Consider the following 16309-nt stretch of genomic DNA (forward strand, 5'->3'; position numbering starts at 1 on the left):
CACATCTGAGCTGCAGGGTGTGGGCAGGTCTGGTTCTCAGAGGCTGGAAGCTTGGGCCACAGCAGCAGGAAGGACAGCAGGAGTCTGGGGTAGCCTGGACCCCAGGACAGCATGGTGGCCCAACTGGGGGGCATGCAGAGGTGAGTAGGGCAGGGTGTGTGCTGACGGGGATCAAGCCCACTCCCCTCTGTGAGAACCCTCCCCCCAGCACCGAGGAACCCACAGCAGCTGGCTGCTAGTAAGGCAGTGCTGTGGATGGGGACTCCTCCATATTTTTAAAAAATATATATTTTTATTTATTCCCTTTTGTTGCCCTTGTTGTTCTATTGTTGTTGTTACTGATGTTGTCATTGTTGGATAGGACAGAGAGAAATGGAGAGAGGAAGGGAAGACAGAGATGGGGGAGAGAAAGACAGACACCTTGCAGACTTGCTTCACTGCCTGTGAAGCGACTCCCCTGCAGGTGGGGAGCCGGGGGCTTCAATCAGGATCCTTACACCGGTCATTGCACTTTGTGCCACCTGCACTTAACCCACTGTGCTACCACCTGACTCCCACTCCTCCACATATATACAGCATTGTACCTAGTACCCACTACCCAGAGCCTATCACTCAGAGCCCAGGACCCAAAACCCAGAGTCAACCCAGCATCCAGTACGCTGAATGACTACTGAGAAGGGACATGAAGTTCTGTGTCTGCCACCCCACAGAGATGTCCCCACCCAGAGCTGGCTCCCATGTCCCCACCTCTGCTCTCAGTGCAACCAGCAGGAACAATGATGCTGGGGTCCGGGAGCAAGGCCCCCACCCCCTACTGTCCCTGTGCAGCCAGAGGCCACTGCTGGTCTGAGGCTGGGGCTGTGAGGAGCCGTGCACTGGGCATCAGGCTGCCTCCATTCCAGACAAGCACTGCAGTGCCAGCTTACAACTCACTGACTGACTGACTGGTTTTGCTGCCAGGGTATTTGCTGGGGCTCAGTGCCTGCATGGTGACTCCACTATTCCTGGTGGCTATTTATTTTATTTTCCTGGATAGAGGACAAAGCAGAGAGAGAGAGAGAAGAGGAGAGAAGAGAGGAGAGAGAGACATCTGCTACACTGATCTGCTCATGAAGTGTCCCTCCTGCAGTTGGGGACTGGGGGCTTGAACCTGGGGTACTTGCACAGTAACGTGTGCACTCTACTGGGTACACTAGTACCCGCCCCCTGAATTTTTCCTGTTGTTGCTGGGTGTCACTCCTCTAGGCTAGCCTTTTCAGATGCAAAGAGAGACAGAGAGTGAGATGCACCACACTCCAGAACTTCCTTGGTGCTGTGGTGATTCCATGTGCGTGACTGGGTGTCCTGCACCCCAGACATGGCCCACTGCAGCCACGGGATGCCCACTGCAGCATGAAGGGGGAGGGGCTGTGGCAGAAGCAGGAGTGGGGTGGGCCTCAGTGTCCCCTGCTGCACTGGCCTGACAGATGCCTGCCTGCAGGTGCTTCCAAGCCGTCCTGGTCCTGCTGGCTGTAGCCGTGACCATGCTACTGGCCATCCTCCTGAGCTTGGATGGCTGGCTGCCCACACCGTGAGTCCTCACATGCCCCCCCTGCCACCCAGGACCCTGTCTCCCTTCCAGAAGAGGGAGTGGGCCCCTTCTCCGGGACCACAGGCTCCTGCCCCAGTCTGGGGGTCTTGGGGGGACTGGGCCCTGTGGAGCTGCAGTGTGTGGGGTGTGGGTGCTGGGTGCTGGACACAGACTGGCAGTGGGAGTGGGGCCATCTGGGTGGGTTCCAGCTGCACCGCCAGCCCAGAGCTACAGCCTGGGGGTGTCTGGCAGCTCAGACCCTCTCTGCTCTCCCCTCATTGGATTTCCATAGGATGCTGGATTTCCCTGGTGTCCACAGTCCCCTGTCCTGGTCTCTGACCAGCCTGTGGGGCTGAGTCTACACTAGGTGGCCCCTGTCATGGGCTGTGTCCACACAGCCCTCTTGTAAGACAGGCTGTGGCTCGGAGGGTCAGCCAAGTTGGGGGGGGCAGCTGGTACAGCCACTAGGGGGGCTTATGACTGGGCTAGGGGTCTCTGTGTGGGGGACAGCTGTTTGGGGGACTGGTAGGGGGCCTCTGGGCTGGGGACAATTGTTTTGAGGGGTCTGGTCAGGGATTCCCAGTGGGGGACAGTCATTTTGGGGGACTGCATTTGGGGTCTCTGGTTGGGGACAGCTGTTTGGGGGGTCCAGTCAGGAATCTCTAGGTTGGGGGACAGGTCGGGGTCTCTGGGCTGGGAGTGGTGAGTTGGGGGGTCACTGGCTGAGGCCTCTGGCCTGGGTGCCCACTGACCTGGGGCCCCCTGCCATCTCCGCAGCCTGCTGGGGGTCCGGGAGGAGGGCCCACCGGTCACCAACGTCATGTTCCTCAAGACGCACAAGACGGCCAGCAGCACCGTGCTCAATGTCCTCTTCCGCTTCGCCGAGACGCACAACCTGTCTGTCGCGCTGCCCGCGGGCGCGAGCTTCCACCTGGGCTACCCCTGGCTCTTCCTGGCGCGCTACGTGGAGGGCGCGGGGGGCGCGGGGCGCGGGGCGCGCTTCAACGTCATGTGCAACCACCTGCGCTTCCACCTGCCTGAGGTGTGTGGGGTCTGTGGGGCTCCAGGGCGGGGGTGAGGTAGGGGCTCTGCCCCCTCACCCGTTCTTCCAGCTGTTGGGGGCGGACAGTAGAGAGGGCGCTCTGGAGTGGGGAGCCCTGGGGGGGCGGCTTTGGGTTTTCAGGTGTCACGTGGTGGGGGGAGCCTTGGGGAAAAGCGGACTAAGCTGCGCATGTGCGTGTCTGTGCAGCCGCGCAGAGACCCGGCCCACAGGCGGGGTGTTCACACCCTGCTGGCCACCCCCCTTCACCCCAGGGCGGCAGGTGGCTTGAAGGTGCTCCTGGAATCCATGGCCGCCGGGGTTCTCCCCATCAGCCTTGCCTCATGCTGAGCTTGGGGGGTGCTCTTGGGTATAAGTGGATGTCAGTCTAGGTGTCCAGGTCACCCTGGCGGTGGAGGCTCATCAGGGACAAGGTGGGAAGGCGCTGGCTGGCAGAGCGCAGGTTCCAGGGTGCAGGGCCCAGATCTGTGGGGTACGCTGCTGGTTCTGGGGCGCAGGGTGCAGGCTGCAGGCTGCAGGCTGCAGGACAGAGGGCGGTTCCGGGGCACAGCGGGTTGTAAGATGCAAGGCACACGTTGCGGCACGCAGGGCTGCTCCCGGGGCTCCGGAGCTCTGTGGAGACTCACCGCTCTGCCACACTGTCTCTCAACAGGTGCAGAAGGTCATGCCCAATGACACCTTCTACTTCTCCATCGTCAGGGACCCGGTGGCCCAGCTGGAGTCATCCTTCGCCTACTACCGCGCCGCCGTGCCGGCCTTCTGGGCGGCGGGCAGCCTGGAGGCCTTCTTGGAGGCGCCTCGTACCTTCTACCAGCCGGGCCTGACGCTGCAGAACGTGCACGCGCGCAACAACATGTGGTTCGACCTGGGCTTCGACCCGGACGCGCCGGCCGACGACGAGGGGTACGTGCGCGCGCGCCTGGCCGAGGTGGCGCGCCGCTTCCAGCTGGTGCTCATCGCAGAGCACTTCGACGAGTCCATGGTGCTGCTGCGGCGCCTGCTGCGCTGGCAGCTGGACGACGTGGTGGCCTTCCGGCTGAACGCGCGCAGCCCCCACACCGTGGCCCGCCTGTCGCCCGCCGCCCGGGAGCGCGCGCGGGGCTGGAGCGCGCTCGACTGGCGCCTGTACCAGCACTTCAACCGCAGCTTCTGGGCGCGCGCGCGAGCCGAGCTGGGGCCCGGGCGGCTGCGAGCGGACGTGGAGCGGCTGCGCGCACGGAGGCGCGAGCTGGGGGCGCGCTGCCTGCAGGAGGGGGAGCCCCCCGGGCCCACGCGCGCGCCCGACCCCTTGCTGCGCCCCTACCAGTCTGGCGGGGCGCACATCCTGGGCTACAGCCTGCGGCGCGACCTGGACCCCACCACCCTGCGCCTGTGCGAGCGCCTGGCCATGCCGGAGCTGCAGTACACTGCCCGCCTGTATGCGCGTCAGTTCCCCCACAAGCCCCCCAAGGACATCAACTTCCTAGACGAGTAGGGAGCCCCCCCCACCCCTGCAGGCCCAAGAAAAGGGGCCTTGCTCCCCTCTCCTTGCCATCTAGGGGAGGCCCTGCCCACCGAGAGGCCTGCGGCCTGGCAGCAGGGCTATGCGCCTCTGAATTTGATGGCCACGGGACTCAGTGATGGATGTGGGGACTCAATGCTGGGTCTGGCAACGGGGCTCAGCACTGGCTGTGGGTCTCAGTGGAGGATGTGGGCCTCAGTGCTGGTCACAGGCTTCAGTGCTGATCATGGGCTTTAGTACTGGCCACGGACACACGGGAGCAGCATCCGTGGCACTTCTGGGGGCTGGGGCTGAAGGAGGGGAGGGTGTGGAGGGCAGCTCCTGCTTGAGAGGCTTGCTATCACCCCAAGAACAGCTCACGTGAGTTAGAAACCGGGATCAGGGTGTCAGGCGGTAGCGCAGCAGGTTAAACACTCGCGGTGCAAAGCGCAAGAACCGGCATAAGGATCCTGGTTCAAGCCCCCGGCTCCCCACCTGCAGGGGAGTCGCTTCACAGGCGGTGAAGCAGGTCTGCAGGTGTCTGTCTTTCTCTCCCCCTCTCTGTCTTCCCCTCCTCTCTCCATTTCTTTATGTCCTATCCAACAACGACAACAACAATAATAACAACAATAAGACAACAAGGGCAACAAAAGGGAATAAATAAATATTAAAAAAAGAAAGCTGGTTCTTGCAAGATTGTTAATAGGTTTCAACTTGAAGGAAAAAAAAAACAGGGGGTCGGGCGGTAGTGCAGTGAGTTAAGCGCATATGGTGCAAAGCGCAAGGTCCGGGGTAAGGATCCCGGTTGAGCCCCCGGCTCCCCACCTGCAGGGAGTCGCTTCACAGGCGGTGGAGCAGGTCTGCAGGTGTCTGTCTTTCTCTCCCCCTCTCTGTTTTCCCCTCCTCTCTCAATTTCTCTTTGTCCTGTCCAACAACGAAAGACAACAACAACAACAATAATAACCACAATAAGGCTACAACAAAAAGGACAACAAAAAGGGGGGGATGGCCTCCAGGAGCAATGGATTCATGGTGCAGGCACTGGGCCCCAGCAATAACCCTGGAGGCAAGAAAGAAAGAAAGAAAGAAAGAAAGAAAGAAAGAAGCCGGGATCAGGGTGCCTGCCTCCCCTCTAACTGCTCAGGTGCAAACCCTGGCACCACAGGGGAGGTGCATGGGCACTGGGTGAAGCCTAGGTGCTGTGCCATCCCTGCCTTGTCTCTCCCACCCCAGAACCAATGTGGCAGACCCTGTCTAGTTCAGAGAAGCTCAGGTGTCCAAGTGGCTGGAGACCCTCATCGGGTGGTTTAGCCAGAGCAAGACTACAGGGGTCAGTGTCTGGCACCCCCTGAGTAGGGACGCTCCAGTGTTCTGGATGAGGTGGGCTTCCACTTTCCTCACTAGGAAGGTGGACATGTGAGTGGCCCTAGAGGGTGTGGCTAGGGTTGGGGAGGTCAGTCCTGGTGGAGTCCAGGCATAGATCACTGGAGTCAGGGAGCCTGTCCAGAGGCTCCAGCATAAGGGTGGGACCAGTTGACTCTGTGGGCATGGTGCATAGCTGGGCCTAACTCCCCCACCCCCCACTGCAGCTCCGTGTGCCTAGGACGAGGGGATGCTAGGCTGGCAGGGAGGGGCAGGGAGGGGCAGAGAAAATCCCCCTGGCACCACCGACGCTGAGTCACAGCAGAAACTGGAGACTGGAAGAGACTCAGGAGACTGAGCTGGCAGCTGTTCAGACTGATGGAAAACCCCTAGCAGAACCCGCACTGCACACACCTGATTGAACAGCCACTGGGAGTGGCCTCTGGGCCCAGGGCAGCAGGGCCCAGTGTGCTTGTTCCCAGGATGCCGTGGAGTGGAGCCTGGGAATCTGGCTTCTCAAGGGGAACTGGAAATAGAGTTCTCTTGTGACATCTTCATGTTTGCATAAGCTGGTATCTCACTGCCCAGAACTGGGGTGGTGGTGGGGTACCCATACATGCAGTCTTATTATGGGCCCCATGCCACCCTTGGTCACTGGGCCGGGCCACTGAGGTGACAGTGCTGTGTCCACCTGGCCTTGGGACAGTGACCAACCTGTCCCCAGGGGATTGGTGGCTGCTCAGTGGCTGGCAGCCCTGGAGGAGACCTCTCACAATGGGGATCCCCCCCTCCACTGGGGACCTCCGTAGACCTGGGGTGTGGACACCCAGCAGGGACAGGGTATAAATCCTACATTCACCGCACTTCTCTGTGTGGAGCCCTGCCACAGGGGCAGGGAGACCCCACTGGACACACAGGGGACCCACCTCCCCTGGAGCCTGGCCCGGGGTGCGGTCACCAGCTGTGGTCACAGGCAGTGGTGGAGGGGGTGGCTTCTGCTGACTGTCAGGACCTGGGGGGCTTCTCTGGAGTGCTGGCCCACGGGTCTGAACTGGGGCCCGTGCAGGGACAGGCCTGTGGGTGAGGACTGTCCTGGGAAGGGGGACTTGCATCCCCTCCCTATGACCTCAGGGCAGTTTCTGGGGGAGGCCTGTGTCCCCTGGGTCAGCAGTGGCCTGGAGTCCTGCTCCCTCCCTGGGTTGGGGTTGGTGGAGTCCTGGAGTGATGGGGTGGTGTTGGAGGGTGGGGTGGATGCTCACCAAATGTTGGGGTCACCTTCACCTGTACTTGCATGCTTGCTAGCAGTGCCCGCGGGGGACAGTTCTAAAGTCTTGGCTCTGGATGGGGCACCTCCAGCCCCCGGGAGCTGGCAGGGCCCCCACTGCTTTGCTGAGGCCTAGAGCTGAGTTGGGGGTGGCACATGGCCAACTGCAGCCAGGAAGGAGGGGATGAGACCCCCCCCACTTCTCAGGCTACAAGGGCAGGCTTCCTGGAGGCCCTCACCCCCCTCAGGCTGCTTCCCTCTGTAAAGTGACGCCCCCAGGGCAGCTCCCTGTGTGGGGTGTGGGTGGACCCTCCTAGTGACAGGCCTCCTGGGACAGCATCTGTACCCTGTGCTGGTCCTGGCAGTCCTGTCCTCTTGTGCCCCTGCCCCCCTCTGGCACTTGGAGAGGAAGGCCAGCTGGACTGCAGCCCCTGCCCCCACTTCTGGCTGCCAGCTTTGTGCCCCTGGGCCTGGGCACTAGCCCAGTGTGAGAGAATGTCCTGCTTGTGCCCATGGCTTGGGGACGTGTGACGTGGCACCTGCTCCCCACTCTACACAGTCCCCCTTTGAGTAAGGCTGAGTGTGGGGCCAGGGGTCCCAGACACAGCAGCTGTGCTTAGGAGGTCTGGAGGCACTGGTAGGTGGGCATCTGCTATCTGGGGGGCAAGGTTCTGGGGTCTGGGGGCCCAGGGAATCTGAGGGCTGGGTATTAGGAGCTCTGGGGTCCTGGGGCCCAGGAGGTTTGAGGGATAAGGGGCAGGGATTCTGAGAGTCTGAGGGCTGGGGGTGAGGCATGGGAGAGGGGCTTCAGGGGCCTGGGGGCCCAGATCATCTGAGGGCTGGGGGCTAGGGTTCTAGGGTCTGGGTGCCTGAAGTGTGGGGGACTCTGGGGTTGTCTATGGCTCAGTGGTTTGAGGACTGGGTGTTAGCTTTTCTGGGGTCTGGAGATAGGGGCTCCAGTGTCTGGGGGCTCAGGAGCTTAGGGCTAGGGGTCAGACGGGCTCCAGCATCTGGGGTCCAAGGGGGACTGAGGGCTGGTGACTAGGCCAGCTCCATGTCACTGTGCACATCTGAGATAGCCCTTCCTGTGCCCCCGTGTGCTCCCCATGGCACCCTACCCCAGCCAACCTCTGTGGGAGCACTAGACCTGAGGGTGTAGTGGCTGCAGGTAGTTGAGGGCACCATCCTCACCCCTGGACAATATGGGATGTGGGTGGGTGGGTAACCTGGGTTTGGGGTGCTCCAGGATGTGCTTCTTCTATCATCACTGAATTGTGGGGTTCTCCTGCTCCTAGACCCTGGAGGGGTCCTCAGCCCCTCTATAACTCTGTCTGAGGGAAGCCCCTTGCCGCCTCCTGTTACCCTCTACCCCAACCTCTCCTCCGAGTGCCTCACGGAGCTGCCCTGTGCTCCCAATCAGCCTTCCCTCCACATCCATCCCCATGGGCGTCTGGCAGCCTCTTGCTCTGGCTCCTTTCTGCCTGGATGGCTGGCTGGACTCAGGGGAGGCTGGTGATGTCTTCTGGCCCTCTCTGAGGTCCCCTCTGCTCCTCTGTCCACACCACCCAGGTCTTTTGAGGTGGGGGTGGTGCTGGCTTCCCGGGGTCACCTTGTGGTGGAGGCCTCAGTGTTGGATCTCCCCATCCTCCAGGAATTCAGGAAGCTGAGCCACAAAACACACGTTCTTCCCGGTTCGAGCCCCCGGCTCCCCACCTGCAGGGGCGTCGCTTCACAGGCGGTGAAGCAGGTCTGCAGGTGTCTGTCTTTCTCTCCCCTTCTCTGTCTTCCCCTCCTCTCTCCATTTCTCTCTGTCCTATCCAACAACAGTAAAACAAACAAACAAACAAAAAAAACACACGTTCTCTGTCCCCAGAAAGCGCCCCCCTCGGAAGCAGGGTTCAGACACTGTCTCTCAGGAGACTCCTCGGCATTGGCAGGTGAACCCCCACCTCTCCTGGCCATGGCCCCTGCTCCTTGGCCCCAGTGACCTCCAGGCTGGGGTGGGTGCCGGCAGCAACTGGGGCCAGGAAGCTTGTGTGTGTGGGGTGAGGCATGTGTAGGCACATGTATGCCTGTGATGTGCAGGGAATTCCTGCACATACACGCATGTGCCTGTGTGTACAACACACACCCGCGTGTGCAGAGCACGTACATGTGTGCACACATGTCTGTTGAGCGTGCAGAGCATGTGGGCCTGTGTGTAGAGAATGCATGTGCCCGCATATGTGTAGAGCCTGCTCATGTGTGCAGGTATGGCTGGTCGAGCACACAGAGTACACGTAGAGAACACACGTGTGCGCATGTATGTAGAGCCTGAAAGGACATGTTCCCTCATGTGTGTCGAACCGGCACGTGTGTGCAGTGTGTGCCTGTGTGCATCTGGCTGTGCTTCTCTCCTGTGAGGAGAGTCCACGTGGGCTTTGGTAGCAGATTGCCCGTCTGGGGGTACCATTCCCCCAGAGCTTGGGACTGCCGCCATCCTCTTGGCTGAGTGTGGGGTGGTCTGTGGTGACTGGTTCTAGGCTTCGGCGCTGGGTCTGCAGCCTCAGAAAGGCCCCTCTGGACACAGGAAGGGGAGAAGCTCTGACGCCCGCAGAGCATGGGGACGCCGCCTGTGCCCCCGCGGACTGCGCTGTTCCAGCGGGAGAGGACCGGGCTGACCTACCGCGTGCCCGCGCTGCTGGCGCTGCCCCCCGGGACCACCCTGCTGGCTTTCGCTGAGCAGCGGGTCAGCCCCGACGACGCGCATGCCCACCGCCTGGTACAGCGCAGGGGCACGCTGGCCCGGGGCTCTGTGCAGGTGAGGCTCTGGGGAGCAGGGAGGGGCTCCGTGCGGAGGAGGGGTCTCTGTGCAGGGGCAGACTGTGCAGGGTGGGGGCTCCGTGCAGGGGAGGGGCTCTGTGCAGGGGAGGGGTCTCTGTGCAGGGGCAGACTGTGCAGGGTGGGGGCTCCGTGCAGGGGAGGGGCTCTGTGCAGGGGAGGGGCTCTGTGCAGGGGAGGGGTCTCTGTGCAGGGGCAGACTGTGCAGGGTGGGGCTCCGTGAAGGGGAGGGGCTCTGTGCAGGGGAGGGGTCTCTGTGCAGGGGGAGACTGTGCAGGGTGGGGGCTCCGTGCTGGGGAGAGGCTCTGTGCAGGGGAGGGGTCTCTGTGCAGGGGCAGACTGTGCAGGGTGGGGCTCCGTGAAGGGGAGGGGCTCTGTGCAGGGGAGGGGTCTCTGTGCAGGGGGAGACTGTGCAGGGTGGGGGCTCCGTGCTGGGGAGAGGCTCTGTGCAGGGGAGGGGTCTCTGTGCAGGGGGAGACTGTGCAGGGTGGGGGCTCCATGCAGGGGAGGGGCTCTGTGCAGGGGAGGGGTCTCTGTGCAGGGGCAGACTGTGCAGGGTGGGGGCTCCGTGCAGGGGAGGGGCTCTGTGCAGGGGAGGGGCTCTGTGCAGGGGAGGGGTCTCTGTGCAGGGGCAGACTGTGCAGGGTGGGGCTCCGTGAAGGGGAGGGGCTCTGTGCAGGGGAGGGGTCTCTGTGCAGGGGGAGACTGTGCAGGGTGGGGGCTCCGTGCTGGGGAGAGGCTCTGTGCAGGGGAGGGGTCTCTGTGCAGGGGCAGACTGTGCAGGGTGGGGCTCCGTGAAGGGGAGGGGCTCTGTGCAGGGGAGGGGTCTCTGTGCAGGGGGAGACTGTGCAGGGTGGGGGCTCCGTGCTGGGGAGAGGCTCTGTGCAGGGGAGGGGTCTCTGTGCAGGGGGAGACTGTGCAGGGTGGGGGCTCCATGCAGGGGAGGGGCTCTGTGCAGGGGAGGGGTCTCTGTGCAGGGGGAGACTTGTAGGGTGGGGGTTCCGTGCTGGGGAGGGGGCTCTGTGCAGGGGAGGGGTCTCTGTGCAGGGGGAGACTGTGCAGGGTGGGGGCTCCGTGCTGGGGAGAGGCTCTGTGCAGGGGAGGGGTCTCTGTGCAGGTGCAGGAGCTCAGTGCAGGGAGGACTCAGGGTGGGGTGGGGTGACGTGCAGTGCAGGGGAGCCCCCGGTAAACTGAGGCTCCCTGGCGCAGTGGGGCGCCCTGCAGGTGCTGGGCTCAGCGGCGCTGGCAGAGCACCGCTCCATGAACCCCTGCCCGGTGCTGGACGCTCACACCGCCACCATCTTCCTTTTCTTCATCGCGGTGCGGGGCACCACGCCCGAGGCGGCGCAGATCTCTGCGGGCCGCAACGCCGCGCGCCTCTGCTGCGTGAGCAGCCGGGATGGCGGCCGCAGCTGGGGGGACGCCCGGGACCTCACGGAGGAGGCGGTGGGCAGCGCTGAGCAGGGTAAGGGGGCCCAGGGGCCTTGGAGTTGGGGGCCCTGAGGTAGGAGGTTCTGGAGTTGGGGTCCCTGAGGTGGTGGGATTCAGGAGTTGGGGTCCCTGAGGTGGTGGGGGGCCTCTGGAGTTGGGGCTCCTGCAGGTGTAGACTGAGGGTGTGTTGGTTCCACTGGAGGTGGGCACATTCCCCCACTGGGCTGCCTCTCGGGGGTCCCCTGTGTGGGTGCTGGGAGTCTGACCCCAGCTGCCGTGCCCCTAGCGTGGGAAGACTTGGATTGGGGTGACCAAGTGGGGTGCAGTGGTGTGGGCAGGGGAGCTGTTGGGGCCCCCAGCCCTGCCCACAGCACCCCTGCCAGGCGTCCCCCGTGCCCTGCAGGCTGGGCCACCTTCGCGGTGGGCCCGGGCCATGGGGTGCAGCTGGCATCGGGCCGCCTGCTGGTGCCCGCCTACACCTACCGCGTGGACGCTCGCGAGTGCTTCGGCCGCGTCTGCAGGACCAGCCCGCATGCCTTCGCCTTCTACAGCGATGACCACGGCCGCTCTTGGCACTGCGGGGCACCGGTGCCCAACCTGCGCTCGGGCGAGTGCCAGCTGGCGGCGGTGGGCGGCATCCTGTATTGCAGTGCCCGTAGCCCCCTGGGCTACCGTGTGCAGGCACTCAGTCTCGATGGCGGTGCCTCCTTCCTGCCTGGCCAGCTGGTGGCCTCGCTGCCCGAGACAGCCCGTGGCTGCCAGGGCAGCATCCTGGGCATCCCTGCCCCCCAGGTCCCAGGCCAGCTTCTTACAGTCCAGGGAGCCCCAGAGGAAGAGGATGAGGAGGGGGACAGGGATGCTTTCGGGCCAGAGAGGGGCTCCACGTGGCTGCTGTATTCTCACCCTGCTGGCCGCAGGGCTCGGCTCCGCATGGGAGTCTGTCTGAGTCGCTCCCCGCTGGACCCCCACAGCTGGACGGAGCCCTGGGTTATTTACGAGGGCCCCAGTGGCTACTCCGACCTGGCGTGCCTGGACCCCGGGCCCCAGGGCACCCTGACCTTTGCCTGTCTGTTTGAGAGTGGGGCAAGGGTCTCCTATGAGGAGATCTCCTTCTGCCTGTTCTCTCTGCACCAGGTCCTGCAGGGTGTGGGGCCCCTCCGTGGGGACAAGCCTGGGGGCCACTGCCAGCCCTCCTGACGGCCATGCCCTGCATGACCCTGGGAGGCTCCGGGGGGGCTATCCTCAGCTTAGTGGGGTGCTCCTGTCTCAACCCTGGATGAGAACCCCAGGGCACTTGTCCAACCTCCATCTCATTGCAGACCTGACACCCCACCCCCAAGTACCCACAGCTCTGGGATCATCAGGGGTGGGTGGGGGCAGCCAGAAGGAGCCCTGGGATGTGTGGCTCTGGGGGTGTCCAGTTCCTGCAGAACAGAAAGGGTGTGGTATACCGAGCAGGTTTCCCTGTCAGCAGAGCCCCACCTTGCCCTCCCGGAAACACTGCCCCCCATCTTGGTCCTGTGGTTTCCCCCCCTCCCGCCTTATGGAAGGCCCTGTCCTCCCTGGTGCCTGCTGTGTTTGGTGGCAGCTACACGCATTAGAACAGAAGGTGGCCGAGGAGAGGGCAGGGAGCTCAGGAGTGATTCTGCCTACAGACCTGAAGACAGAAAAGATGGCTGATTCTTATAAAAACAAACCAACAAAAAAAGAAATAACTGATTAAAATGGATGAAGATGAAAGAAGCGTGTGGAGTCCTGTTCAGGAAGAGATTCCTCGATTTGAAGTCTGCCCGAGCCCCCCCACCCCCACTTGCCCCCCTGTCCACAGTAGCAGCTCCTAGGGCCTCCTCCCTTCAAGGTTAGAGCAGAAAGTGCAGCCAAAGGCTCACCCTGAAAGAAAGTGTGGGAAGGCAGAGGAGGGTGGGAGCCCCTAGGGCTGAGGAGGGTGGGAGCCCCTAGGGCTGAGGAGGGTGGGAGCCCCTAGGGCTGAGGAGGGTGGGAGCCCCTAGGGCTGAGGAGGGTGGGAGCCCCTAGGGCAGAGGAGGGTGGGAGCCCCTAGGGCAGAGGAGGGTGGCAGCCCCTAGGGCAGAGGAGGGTGGGAGCCCCTAGGGCAGAGGAGGGTGGCAGCCCCTAGGGCAGAGGAGGGTGGGAGCCCCTAGGGCAGAGGAGGGTGGCAGCCCCTAGGGCTGAGGAGGGTGGCAGGGCCTGTGGGAGGTGGTAGATCCTGTGCCAGTGGCTCAGCTCCCTCCTGTCCTGTACACGGGGCCATTGACTTTCCTGCAGGGGTTCAGGGCTTGTGAAGCTGTGGTCAGAACCTCTGCATCACACGCCAGGAAAAGCAGAATCTGGCAAGAGGGGCTGCCTTACGCAGCAGCTGGAACACAGAACTTGCAGGCACGAGATCTCGTCTGCAAGCAAACGAATAAACCCATGAAGACAAATCTGAGAGGGCTAGGAGATAGGGCACCGAGTGGAGCCTGTGCCCGCTGTGCTCTGGGGCCTGGCTTTGAGCCTTGGCACCACCTTATGCACCCTGCATGGTGAAGCAGTGCTATGGTGTCTCTCCTTCCCCCCCCCCTCTCTCTCTCTCACACACACACACACACACACACACACACACACACACACACACACACACACACACACACACACACATGCAGTAACACACACAAGCCATGCTGCTGGGGTGGGGTGGGCAGGCCTGAGCCTTCCAGGGGAGGGGTATGAAATGTAGGGGGAGGCAGGGTGATGCTGCCTTTCATTTATTTTTTTAAAGTTTTGATAGAACAGAGAGAAATTGAGAGGGAGGGGGAGGTAGAGAGAAGCAGAGAGACACCTGCAGCCCTGCTTCACTGCTTGAAGCTTCCCCCTGCAGGTGGGAACTGGGGGCTTGAACCTGGGTCCTTGTGTGTGGTAATCTGTGCACTTAACCAGGTGCTCCACCACTTGGCCCCTCTGCCTTTGATTTTTTTTTTTTTTTTGCCCCTAGGGTCATGGCTGCTGGGGCCCAGAGCTTGTAGACTCCACAGCTCCTGGTGGTCATTTTTTCTCTTCTTTCCTTTATGTAAGGGAGTGAGAAGCTGAGAGACAGACAGACAGACAGACAGAGAGGAGGGGAGACACTACAGCAGAGCTCACTGATAGTGAATATTCTCCATTGTAGGTGCTCCCATGTGGTGGGCGCCAAGACTCAAACCCAGGTCCTTGAGTCACCCACTGAGCCCCTGGTGCTGCATCTCTGGGAGACCTTTGGTGCCTTTTAAAAAATTTATTTAAGGAGTCGGGCAGTAGCACAGTGGGTTAAGTGCACATGGCGTGAAGCACAAGGACTTAAACCGTAAGGATCCTGGTTCGAGCCCCCAGCTCCAACCTGCAGGGGAGTCACTTCACAGGCAGTGAAGCAGGTCTGCAGGTGTCTGTCTTTCTCTCCCACTCTCCGTTTTCCTCTCCTCTCTCCATTTTTCTCTGTCCTATACAACAACAATGGCATCAATAATAACTACAATAAAACAACAAGGGCAACAAAAGGGAATAAATAAATATCTGAAAATTTTTATTTTTATTTATTTTTAGTTTTTCTACCTATAGCCAGGCAGAGAGAGGGAGACGGGAGGGACCAAGCAGTGGTGCCTCCTGCTGAGTGCACACATCACCGTACACAAGGGCCTTGGGTTCAAACCCCTGGCTCCCACTTGTAAGGGAGAAACTTCATGAGCAGTGGAAACAGGTCTGCAGGTGTCTCCTTTTTTCTCTCCCTCTCTATCTCCTCTTCCCTGTGCTTCTGTCTGTGCTATCAAAATAAATAAATAAGGGGGAAGGCAGCATAACGGTTATGCAAAGAGACTTTCATGCCTGAGGTTCCAAGGTCCAACATTCAGTCTCCTGCACTACCATAAGCCTGAGCCGAGCAATGCTCGGGCGAAAAAAAAAATCAGCTTTTCAAAATAAATAATAAAATTAGGAAAAAAAAATAAAGAGGGAGGGGGTAAGGAGCCACAGTGCTGAGCTTCCTCTAGTTGTCAAGGACCAGGCTTGAAGCTGAGTGGCACACATGGTGAGGACCATTGCCCTCTTAGCAGGCTCCTGGGCCGCTTTCCCTGCCCATGGTGCAGGGCACTCTGCTGGGTGCACACAGTCTCAGGGCCTGGGGCTCAGCGATCTGTTCCTGAGGGAAGCAGGAGACGCCTTAGAAGCAGAGGAGGGTGGCTTGGAGGCCGTCCTGGGGGGGAGGGTGGCTGGCATTGCCCCCCCAGAGTGTGCATGGCGGGTAGGGGGTCACACTGCCCCTCGGAGGCACAGACACAGCCCTGGGGGAGGAGGGCAGGGGATGGCTGCACCCCAACTCCCAGGACATGTCGGGGTCTGGCCTCCACGCAGAAGGTCACACTGAACCCTATGCCTCAGGGCTGGAAACAAGAGCCCACTGAACCCCCAACATTCCTACCCTGGCCTTCCAGACCCCAAGGTGCCTATGAAGCCAGATGGACCTCCCCCCCCCCCAATAACCCCCATAGCAGCTCCATGAGTTCCCACTGCAGGTCCCTGAAGTCCCCATATCAGTACCCCAGACCCCACACCAACCTCTTAAGGCAGCTCTGCAGCCTCCCCAGAGGCCCCCACATCAGTACCTCAAGGCCCCACAGCAACCTTGTGTGGTGAGAGAGGGGCTCCTCTGGCTATCCCCTCTGATACCAAGCTGACCTTGGGTTTCTAGGTAGAGCTGGCATGACGGCCCTTCCCGTGCCCAGGGTGTGGTGCCTGCCCAGCCCAGCTCTGCAGGCTGGGACCTGGTGGGCAAAGGTGAGGGAGAGGTGGGCAGAGGTGAGGGAGAGATGGGCAGGGGCGAGGGAGAGGTGGGCAGAGGTGGGCAGAGTCGAGGAGGGGGGTGGGGAGAAATGAGTGGACGTGGGAGGAGGATGAGAAGGAGGGGGAGTCAGGGCAGGCTTTGGGGGTCTGGTTTGGCTCAGGGCCAGGAGGAACTGGGGACACCCTCGTCCCATGCCCCCGTCCCCCCTGCAGGGGCTGCCAGCGCTGTGGTGTGGGCGGGTGGGGCAAGCCGGAGTGGGACGGAAACAGTGAGCGGGCGGGAGGACGGGCTGCCGGGAAGGGCCCAGAGTGCTGACTCGGGAGTGGGGTGTCATCCGCCCACCTAGCTGGGGCTGGCATGGGGGCAGAGCTGGGCTGAGCTCCACTTGGGCCTGTCCTCCACCTGCTCACCCGGCAGCGACCAGGGGGACCAGGCTGCCACTGTGGACACCACTCTCCCTGCTGTCCCAGGAGAGGTGACACAGGGCGGGGGAGCCCCTGCAGGAGACATTTCCG

At 61.8% G+C, this 16309-nt stretch overlaps 2 protein-coding genes across 3 annotated transcripts; both read left to right on the plus strand.

The window, feature by feature from the left end:
- Window positions 1-527: 527 nt before the first annotated feature.
- On the plus strand, window positions 528-4738 carry GAL3ST2 (galactose-3-O-sulfotransferase 2). The gene is made up of 3 exons (XM_007532022.2): window positions 528-1570; window positions 2348-2612; window positions 3283-4738. Exons 1-3 carry the CDS (start codon window positions 1467-1469, stop codon window positions 4102-4104), a joined length of 1191 nt encoding a protein of 396 aa, XP_007532084.2. The 5' UTR covers window positions 528-1466; the 3' UTR covers window positions 4105-4738.
- Window positions 4739-7281: 2543 nt separating this feature from the next.
- On the plus strand, window positions 7282-12774 carry NEU4 (neuraminidase 4). Of its 2 annotated transcripts, none has more exons than XM_060193623.1 (4): window positions 7282-7373; window positions 9259-9536; window positions 10766-11021; window positions 11391-12774. In XM_060193623.1, exons 2-4 carry the CDS (start codon window positions 9336-9338, stop codon window positions 12182-12184), a joined length of 1251 nt encoding a protein of 416 aa, XP_060049606.1. In that variant the 5' UTR covers window positions 7282-7373; window positions 9259-9335; the 3' UTR covers window positions 12185-12774. The 2 variants fall into 2 exon arrangements, with proteins under 2 accessions (XP_060049606.1, XP_007532085.1); XM_007532023.3 differs by lacking the exon at window positions 7282-7373 and adding an exon at window positions 8038-8673.
- The last annotated feature ends 3535 nt before the right edge of the window (window positions 12775-16309 follow it).

Source organism: Erinaceus europaeus, chromosome 7 (genome assembly GCF_950295315.1).
Source record: "Erinaceus europaeus chromosome 7, mEriEur2.1, whole genome shotgun sequence".
Lineage (NCBI taxonomy): Eukaryota > Metazoa > Chordata > Mammalia > Eulipotyphla > Erinaceidae > Erinaceus > Erinaceus europaeus.

Bases quoted from the DNA above. Each gene is read 5' to 3' on its own strand.
- GAL3ST2 (XM_007532022.2), top strand. From the start codon at position 1,467: ATGCCTGCCTGCAGGTGCTTCCAAGCCGTCCTGGTCCTGCTGGCTGTA. The intron at 1,571-2,347 runs GTGAGTCCTCAC...CCATCTCCGCAG, and splicing joins GATGGCTGGCTGCCCACACC to CCTGCTGGGGGTCCGGGAGG. The intron at 2,613-3,282 runs GTGTGTGGGGTC...GTCTCTCAACAG, and splicing joins TGCGCTTCCACCTGCCTGAG to GTGCAGAAGGTCATGCCCAA.
- NEU4 (XM_060193623.1), top strand. From the start codon at position 9,336: ATGGGGACGCCGCCTGTGCCCCCGCGGACTGCGCTGTTCCAGCGGGAG. The intron at 9,537-10,765 runs GTGAGGCTCTGG...TCCCTGGCGCAG, and splicing joins TGGCCCGGGGCTCTGTGCAG to TGGGGCGCCCTGCAGGTGCT. The intron at 11,022-11,390 runs GTAAGGGGGCCC...CGTGCCCTGCAG, and splicing joins GGTGGGCAGCGCTGAGCAGG to GCTGGGCCACCTTCGCGGTG.